We start from the raw sequence: 9,489 nt of genomic DNA on the forward strand, positions 1-9,489 counted from the left end.
GTGATGCAGTTAATTAAAACTAACTGAAAGTAAACATGACTTGTACAAAGCATTCAAATACAGACATTTTATAACAACTCCAGAAACTAAGTGAAACCTGCGGGTGGGAGCATTGCTTCAAGATGACAAAATATTTAACATGATATCCCTTTATCCAAAATAATTGTACAGTAAAAATCGCCTTTAGAACACCTGTTCAAACATTAATTAGGAGAGAAATAAAATATAAACACAGGACAAAACTGATTGGAGAGTCATACTATACCAGAGCTTAAGTAACTGACAAAACTGCTGTCACAGACCAAGCAAAGGGAGCTTTAATGCACTGTTATTTACCTGATTTAAACAGATTGACTGAGAAGTGCTGGTGTAAAAATACATATAGAGATGACAAAAGAGAACTGCATCCCTGCTGATCGAACTACATGACACCGTCATGTGAAAGGCAGAAAATGAAAGCGGGAGAACAAGCGCAGGACACGTGTCCCACGGCACAGGCGGAGTAATGCCAGTAGTGCCTTAACCACCAGGTTTACGCTGGTGACGCTCCGCAGACTCTCCATCGACTCTGCGCGAGAGGGGAGTTGGGCCCGAAGGATACCAGAACCAGAAACGGCTCAGTGCATGCCAAGAATCCAGTTCTCACCTTTGCACATCAAGATGCATACCCACGAAGAAATTACTTTTAAAAAACCTATTTTCTTCAGGAAATATTTCCTTATGCTGCATCCAGCCACCGATGTACAGTATGCAGCAGGGCCCTGTAAAAATATATCGCCCTGCTATTCACATACATGTCATAACGCTCAGTTCCCGTGTTGCTTTTGCTCCTTTCTTATCATCCCATGATTTTTTAAATAATTTTTTCACTAGAGAAGAATAAAACTTCCTCAAGATCCCTCTTAGAAAAAGGAAAACTACAAACGCATGTATTACTTCAAGACAGCAAAAAAATCAAAGCAGGCTGTAAAACCAAATCAAATCAAACAACCCTGGCAGCTGCAGCAATGTGGCACTGGCAAAGATACAACAGGGTAAAAAAGAGCATGGTTTCTTTGTTAATACTGCTTTTGGGACTACATTTTTACCAATTTTCCGTTCAGGTTTCTCGCTTGATGACATCCCCTCTCAGAAACACGCACAACGCTTCCATTACAAAACATTGGGAAGGCAAATAAGGAGCCCTTCTGAGGCCACCACACCATCTAAGTCCCTCCTCCCCAGAAATAATGGTACGGTTCTCGCCATCACACAAACCCGCAGCCACAGTCATACCACAGTCATACCATCTTCACTTCCTCGCTTTCCTCCACCCCCAGCTCTAAACACCCGGAAGGATCCTGTTATTTTTTTCCTCAACAGGATTTCTAAAACCCATCATTTGCCACCCAGACCTACACCTGAGCTCACCTCCTGCTCCGCAACGTTGTTTTCTTTGCTTCCATTGTAAATCTGAGACTAAACAATCCCCTTCCAATTGTTCTAAATTTTGACCTCCCATTTAGTATGCCACGCCTTTCCTTGAAACCAAATTACTGCTTTTAAGAAAGCTACAGTATTTCTGAGTAATTTCCGAGTTAAAAATCCTTTAAAATACTGTCACTGTATTGTACTTCATAGTTTCAGTATTTATTTCAATGACACATTTTCTTCAAACCAGTAAAATATCTTTTTACGACATCTGTCAAGTCCATATCGTTTAAGACATACACAAATTAGCTGTATAAATGTTTGTGAGTTTTTGAAACAAAACACAAGCAATTTTTACAACGTTGAATGCCACACTCAGACGGCCCTAAAATCAGCTCCCACTGAAATCAATGTCACTAAGAAGGGGCTCTTTTAAACTGCTTTCTGCATTTCTTTTGTTTGTTCTGACATGTCCTTAATGTCAGTCAGAAGTGCAGTCTGGAGTGCAAAACATGCAACAGAAATTTGCTGACAAAAGGTCTGAAAAGGGCATGAAGAAATGGAAACTTTTCTAAAAGAAGAGTTACATCATCGCCGTAGTAATAAATCAAATGTAATTAACGAAAACTTTTTCCACCTTGAAAAGCCACAGGCAGGACAGACGCTCTTCAGCATCCTTCCTAAAGTTGCCTTTAGGAAGATTGTAACCACAAGAAATCCTATTAGAAGGTGCTGAACTCCTACATTGTGACTCTTCCGGCAGGCTTCTACATAACAAAAATGCAATGAAGTACCATACAACTTTTTCCCCCTTATTATGCAAAATCCTTATCAAATTCAATGGTGTGACATCGTCCAAAATCCTGACTAACAATGGCGCGCAGGAGGTCAAGAGATGTCGTCTTTGTTTTAGTTTCACGTGCTTTGCAGTCTATTAATGTTAACAAAAAAAAAAAAAAAAAAAGAACCTTCACAGAAATAACCGATAAAGATCAAACTTAACTAAACAATGGGAAGGAAATTCAGAGTTAAAACTGGTACTTAGCTCTTAAGGCAAACCATTGTGCCTGGGCACCGCGCAGCGGAATGATCCCGCGGGTCACGCAATCCCCAGGAATAACAAGGTGAGGTAAGAAGCCGGCTGCTCCCCGCTTCCCATGCTTTTCCTGGTTTAAGCTCGGGGCAGGGACGCCGGTTTCAAGGCGGTTATTTGTATTTCTTGGGAGGAACCACCGGGCAGCCCCCGACTCCTTTGTGCGGCGGGTTGCGAGTGGAATGCAGCATGCGGCACACGTTCCACTCGCAACCGGGAGGACAAAGGATTCAGTGATCGGGGGGGACAATTAGTCCCAATTAGGCCTATTTCGCAGCTGAGTGTAAGGGCTGGGGGAAGGGAGCTTAAATTTTAAAGCAATGGGTCCCTCAGGCGAGTTAAAGCGAGATCAGTAAAGTGACAAGTTTCAGAAAATGTACCCTATTAGTCATCGTCGGGGCAAGTTTCCCGAAGTCGGTGGCACGGCGCCTCAGGCAGCAAGAGTTATCTCCAGGAGATGATGGAGCAGTGTTTCTCAAACGCGCCGTGGAAGAAATTTGATAACCATTTTGCCTATTAGCTAATGTGACTAACCAATTTTTCCAGTCTTCAACCCACTCCTCCAGCAGCCATCTCAGCTCCGAGGCACACTTTTGCAGGCGCACAGGCAGGCACACACAAAGGCCACGTCAGGAATACTCACATATGCACATGCGGAGGCTGGAACCTGCTCTGATTGATGTTGTAGTGCGTGAACGCCTGCGTTGGGTTGGAGCTGTATTCATCCACCGTAATGGTAACTTTGCCTTGTGAAGGAATTCCATGAGCCATCCTTCCTCCTTATGGACATGAGCAGCTCACAACTTCCCAAGGCCAGGAGCGGGGTAGGGCATCGTGTTCCAGGCGGCTCCCGACTCCCAGCAGCTCCTCATCAACTCCACGGACCTCTGCCAGGAGAGAAAGACAGCACACACTGCTAGCAACTCAAAGGAGACGTGAACATACACAGACACATCACTCCAGCCTCTCCCCACTTCCATTCAAAGATCTTTTCCTATATTTTTGATGTACCCATCCCCCAACTCTCTAAGTGTTACTATTCACATTTTTTCTTTAATTACCTCATCATTTAACTCCATCATCATTAAACACATCCAAAGGACGAATGCTTAAAGTAAGGCTCTACCTTCAGGGGGGTTGGGGAATCTGTGTTGAAAGCTCCAGTTAAATACTCCACATTTACTATTCTTTATTTTAAATAACATCTTGTGCTAGTTGCAACCATGAAAATTAACAAGTGGACCCAGTTTTCTGAAGGACAAATGGCTCTCCCCAAATACGCACGCCTGTTTTCAAGGCCCTGTTTCAGCTTTACAAAATAAGTTACATCTGAGAGACTTACGAGAAGCCGATGCAAAGCAGAAAGAAAATTTTGCAGTTGCAGAGCAAAAGGTACACCCAAATACTTTTGAATCAAAGCATTTATCCATCCTGAGAACTGCTAGTATCCAGACAACATTAGCAAAATATCCATGTTTTAGCACGCTAGCAATGAAACTGGTTTGGATTCCTCACCAGACAGTAAGTAATGATTTATCTGACAGATTTAAGTGCGATTTTCTGCATAAATATTTCTGCATAAGATGAAAGAAATATGCTCTTCCCTCTCTAGGCATCCCTATCTTTTTCACTTCTTCAAAGTGCTCTTAAACATATTTTGCATTAAGACTGGAAGCGTTCTATAATATGAGCGCAAGCCCGGTAGCCAGAAACTTCCCAAACCTGATCTCTGTTGAGTTCCCCGCACAGAATCTGAGCTTCAATTTCTTCAATCGATAAACTGGGGATACCTCAGCTGCCTTCCTTTCAGAGGGACTTTGTGAGAATTGATCAGCTGATGTTCGAAGAACACTTTCAAGCTGAGCAACTCTTTAAAAGCCCAGTTTACGAGGCAGAGCCTCAGCTGGGGCACGCTGTCCTAGCTGCAAGGACTTGCATGAAACCAGGACACTTTGCATCAGTTGATCCCCCCCACTTTAGTCGCCAGACACAATAGTGGATTTTTCCATATCTGTGTGTAATTCACCAAAGTAAACCGGTGCTTACTGGGAAGACAAAGAGATAGGTAAGCGAAGAGAATGACTTGAGCCCTAAGCATCAAACTAAGCAGTATTTTTCCAGTGTGATTTTCCTGGACTTCTCTTAGCTCCCAGATAGAAATGTGTTTGCCATGTGTAACGTTAAACATTTGGAATCTTTGATTTGTATTCAAAATATATTTTTAATACAAAGACTAATTTCCAGTTTGGCATGAGGAATGATGAAAATGCCCTGCAAATGGCAGATGGCCTGCTATAGGCCATTTATTTTACTATTTTACAACCTCAGGCCTATGTAGGCTTCCATATGTTAGTTGGGTTAAGACATTCTGCAGCCTTCATTCCAGTAATTGGGTTCTATCCTTCATCTTCTTTATCATTGGAGGGGGGAAGAAAAAAAAAAAAAGGCAACAATGAAACTAAACCATAAAGTTCCCATTTGAAACCCAAGCCACTAGTGAGACAGTACATCTCCGTAACTAAGGTCATGGTCTGGTCTTTGCACTAATCCTCTCTCCTAAGAATAAGCACAATAGTTTCAGGAGGAAAAATCGGCAAGGTGAGCTTTACTAAACCAAATCTTTGCTGTGTTGGAAGCGATGTAAGATGTGTGCAACAACTGCTCACAAATCGTAATGTAGTGGTTACCATACCAAGTTTGCAGCTGTTTCCTTAATTTCCCTTACAATTATATTTTAGTGTTATTTTGCATAACAGTAAAACACAACACCTGCTTCAAATTGCAGTCCTGTTCCAAGTACTGTAATTCTTTTGAGATAGGAACTACCAAGAGTGTGCAACACAGAGCAGCATAATTGCTTTGCACTGAAAAGTAAAGACAAATGAAAACATCTTCCTGTTAGAGAAATGACTGTCATTAACAAGAATGCTAGCCATCAAAGCTCCCAGGAAAAAAAGATTTAAGTTTTTCTTTTACCCAGCAAGAACTTCAGCGTCTGCATAAATTAAGAAGTAGTGTGAAAATTACATGTCTAATGTTATTTTTTCATCATTAAAAGCTACAATATAAAACAACACGTTAAACCAGCAACAAAAATATACTTGGGCTTTCAGAAAAGCTAAATCACACTATTTTCAGTAATCTAGCATAAGAAAGGTCAAAACATTGAATTTCATATTATAGTTCACTCATGGAAAAAAATCCAATTTGTTCATGAGAGTGAATTATACATAAAGATAATAAGCATTTTTTACAAGGTTTATAACAACCCATGTAACAAAAAGAAATTACAACTAACCGGCATAAAACAAATGATAAGAGGATACTTGAATAGCTGTATTAAATACTTTAAGGTTGACTTTCAATAAGATTATAAGTATATAAGCTGCAATTGCTTTCCATTGTTCCAATCTTTAATCTTAAGAATAAATCTCTATACTTAAATTAAGGCAAAGCCGAACAAAGCGTCCTTTTAAAACGAAATTCAACAACAAATGCTGGACTGGAAAATAAGTAAAATTTGAAAGTGGCTTCTGTGTCCATTCTCTAATTTCCATTTAGTGCTCTATAGAGTACTATAGCTCACCTACCAGAAGCATCTAATTATTACCTTCTTTACTGTGAACTTCTGTGAAGAAAATATCCAAAAGGAGCTGAGCACTTCAAAACTTCAAAACCAAATTTATTTTAGGCCCAAGATTTAAAAAAAAAATAAAAATCAAAAGAGCTACTTTGAATCACTACTGTTCTTCTTCCTCCAACTGCAATCACTCTTTGAAGATTACATACAGGAGATGAGTACAAAAGAATAAAAGTTGTATTATTTTTCACATCTGTCAAGTAAAACAACGTGCAATATCTTCCACGCCTTATGTGTCAGTTTTGAGTAAGAATGACTATATTAAAAACCTAAACGAAGATTTATTTTTTTTTTTTAGCATGTTACGTTTTCCCAAATACAGCTGTTACCCTGGGAGCAACAAACCTTCTCCAGGGTGGATTTGCACCGACAGCGAGAGGAGATGTGCTATTGTACACATCTGCCCAGCTTTACAGGTACACACCGGCTGACACAAACTTCAGCGCAGCTAATTTTATATCACTATACTACCGCCGTGTCAAAAAAAACCCTTATCGCTAAATATGCACAGATAAGTAATTTTAAAACGCAACGTTACATTTCAGGGAGAGGTAAAGGGGCAAGCTCTCCGTATGCACACGCACACACAGGCACGCGAAAAACGCATTTCCCCCCGATAAAAGATTCACGCCTTCCTCATCTGAATGTCAGAAATTCGCCTTCTGGCGGGTCTCGCCTCGGAAAAGGGAATTTTGAAAGGCAGGAGGCGGAAAGGGTTAATTCCGTGTCAACACCTTCTGTGGCTACATCCACTATCCCGACACTGTTACAGCAACAAAACACGTTACACCCACCCGGAGCCCGGGCACCGGCCGCCGCAACACACACACGCACCCCCCCGAGATCCGGCGGCCCCCCCCCGCACCCCCGATGTGTTACCCCGCGCCCCGGGGGGTCACTGAGCAACTGCCCCGACAGCCCCCGCGATGCTGCGCCGCAGTTTGCGGCCAACTCCGGGCTCCAGCCTCCCCACCGAGCCCAAGGCGGAGGCACCGGGGGGAGCTGCACCCCGACCCCCCCATCCCCCCGCCCCACACACCGACCTCCGGTACCTGGGCTCCCCGACGCTCCCCACCTCCGCCCGCCGCCGGCTCCCGGGCCGCCCCGGCCGCGGCCCCGCGGGGCGCCGGGCTCGCCCCCCCCCCCCCCCCCCCCCCCGGTGATTGATGGCTCTTGGTGGCCAATGGCTCCGGCGCGGCCCCGTCCCGGCGTGTGCCGCAGCCCCCGCCCCGCGCCCCCTGCCCGCCCCGGCTCCCCCCCCTCCGACCCCCGCTTGCCACCGAGGGGGCATCGCTGCGATTTTTGTGCGGTACGTGCCATGGCGCACAAAGTTCACATCACAACCACCACCACCACCTCCCCCCCCCAGTCGCTACAGAACCGAAATGATTTTTTTTTTAGTGGGGGGAGGATGCTCGGGGGAGGGATGCAATAAACTCCACAGCGGGGGCCGGGGAAGAGAGGGGGGGATGCCCGCTGCTTTTTATTCCGGCAGTGCCAACCGCGCCGTCCCCCGCACCTCGCCCCCACCCCCGGAAGGTTTCCGAGTGCTTGAGGCCTCCGGGATCAGGGTTTCAAAGCGGGTTCTCCCGCCGGTGAAACGGAGAGGCGAAACTCCGCCGGGGAACGGCAGAGCAGAGCGTTACCCTCCTTACTTTTGCGGCGTGTGTCGCGTCCCCCCCACCACCACCATCATCCACCCACCCCCGCGTCCCTCCACGCCGGGAGCCCCGTCCCCCCGCCGGCTGCTCGCCGCTGCCGCCCGCCCGCTGGCCCCAGCCAGCACAATGCTCCCCGGCCTACCCTCCCGGCCCCGCCGCGCCGCCCCCCGCCCCGACCCCCGAGCCGGCAGCCGGCACACCGCCTGCCGCCCCCAGCCCGCTTCCAGCCCTGCAACCCCCACCCCACCCCCCCCGGCACCACCCCCACCATCCCCTTCCCCCGGCCAAGGAGCGCGGCGGAGGGCAGCGGGGGCACGGCCTGGGGGAGGAGGGCAGGGCAGGCTGGCTCGGCGCCGCCGAAAAAGCCGCCCGGGCTGCGGGGAAACGCCGCCGCCGCCGCCTCACCGACCCGACCCGACTCGACCCAGCGGGCTTCAGGGCGGTCACGCCGGGGGGAGGCAGGGAGAGCGGGGCGGGCGGCCAGTTTTATCCTTATTATTGTTTGCGGGAGGCTGGCCCCGCCGCCGCCGGAGCTCCTGCCCGCCACCCCCCCTCCTCCGCTCTCGTCCATGACACGGCACCTCTAACCCGCCGCTTTGTGCGCCGCTGCCCCCCGCCGAGCCCCCCCCGCCCCCCCAGACACCGACCCGGGGCCGCTCACCTTCCCTCCGCCGGCTGCCGCTGCGGGCGGGTCGGGGATGCCTTCAGCGCGGGCAGCGGGGCCGCTCCATGGGGCTGCGGGGGCGCGGCCGGGGCAGAGCCTGCGCCCGACCCCGCGGCGGTGCCCGGCGGCGGCGGCGGCCTGGGTCCGGGTGCGGGTCCGGGTGCGGGGCGGCGGCGAGGGCGGGCGCGGTGCAGTGAGCGGGGCTGCCACTGGGGTCAGGGAGCAGGCACCAGGAAACACGGCGGCCACGGAGCGCTGCTCGCACACACACACACACACACACACAGACACACACGCACAGCTCCTCCCGCTGCCTCGCACTTCACCCCCCCGGGCAGGGAGGGAGGAGGGAGGAATCGCTGCTGCATTTCCCAAGTGCGGCGCAGCCTCCCCCCCGCCGAGCCGGCAGGAGAGGCCGGCGGGAGCAGCGGCTCTGCCGGGGTCAAGGTGGTGGTGGTGGGGGGGATGTCGGCTGCCACGGCCCCGGGGGAGCGGGGAGGGCAGTGTCGGGACCCCGCCGGGACCCCCCCCACCCCACGCCGCCCCGGGGCAGCGCCCGGGAGGCCGCGGCAGGCGCCCGGCTCGCAGCCGGTACAGACCCGCCGCGCACCGCCGCTCGGCTCTTCCCCGGCCTCACGAAATAATAAAATAAATAAACAACAACAACAACAATTTAAAATAATAATAACAATAATCCTCGAAACAGGTTTGGCCGTCTCCCGCACCTTTTTCATCATTAGGTATTAATGCGGTGCTCTGCTCCTTCTGTAGATAAGCCAAGCTCGGCGACCAGGAAAAAACATAAAGAAACAGTACTGTAGGGTTAGCCTGTGAGGCTGAACATTATCTTAGGGTAATTGGGGCTTTTCTATGGAGAGGTAGAATCAGGGAGGTTGCTGTTGTCTTTTTTTTTTTTTTTGTCTTCCCCCCCCCCCCCCCGAAATACATAGCAATTGTGTCAACAGCCACGACAGTAACAACGTAAAGATTAGAGGTGTTTGTTCTTTTACTTTCAAGACAG

At 48.8% G+C, this 9,489-nt stretch overlaps 1 protein-coding gene across 3 annotated transcripts in view; it reads right to left on the minus strand.

The window, feature by feature from the left end:
• The window catches only part of MPPED2 (metallophosphoesterase domain containing 2), a 109,623-nt gene extending 100,871 nt beyond the window's left edge, over positions 1 to 8,752 (minus strand). Inside the window, exons 1-2 of one of the 3 annotated variants that reach the window (XM_063333616.1) lie at positions 8,466 to 8,752; positions 3,147 to 3,390 (exon numbers count right to left, since the gene is read on the minus strand). In XM_063333616.1, coding sequence (XP_063189686.1) covers positions 3,147 to 3,274 — 128 coding nt within the window. In that variant the 5' untranslated portion in view covers positions 3,275 to 3,390; positions 8,466 to 8,752. Of the gene's footprint in view, positions 1 to 3,146; positions 3,391 to 7,186; positions 7,273 to 8,465 lie in introns of those variants that run through there. The other 2 variants (XM_063333618.1, XM_063333617.1) reach the window with 2 other exon arrangements.
• Positions 8,753 to 9,489: the final 737 nt, after the last annotated feature.

Source organism: Chroicocephalus ridibundus, chromosome 4 (genome assembly GCF_963924245.1).
Source record: "Chroicocephalus ridibundus chromosome 4, bChrRid1.1, whole genome shotgun sequence".
In the NCBI taxonomy this organism is placed as follows: Eukaryota; Metazoa; Chordata; class Aves; order Charadriiformes; family Laridae; genus Chroicocephalus; species Chroicocephalus ridibundus.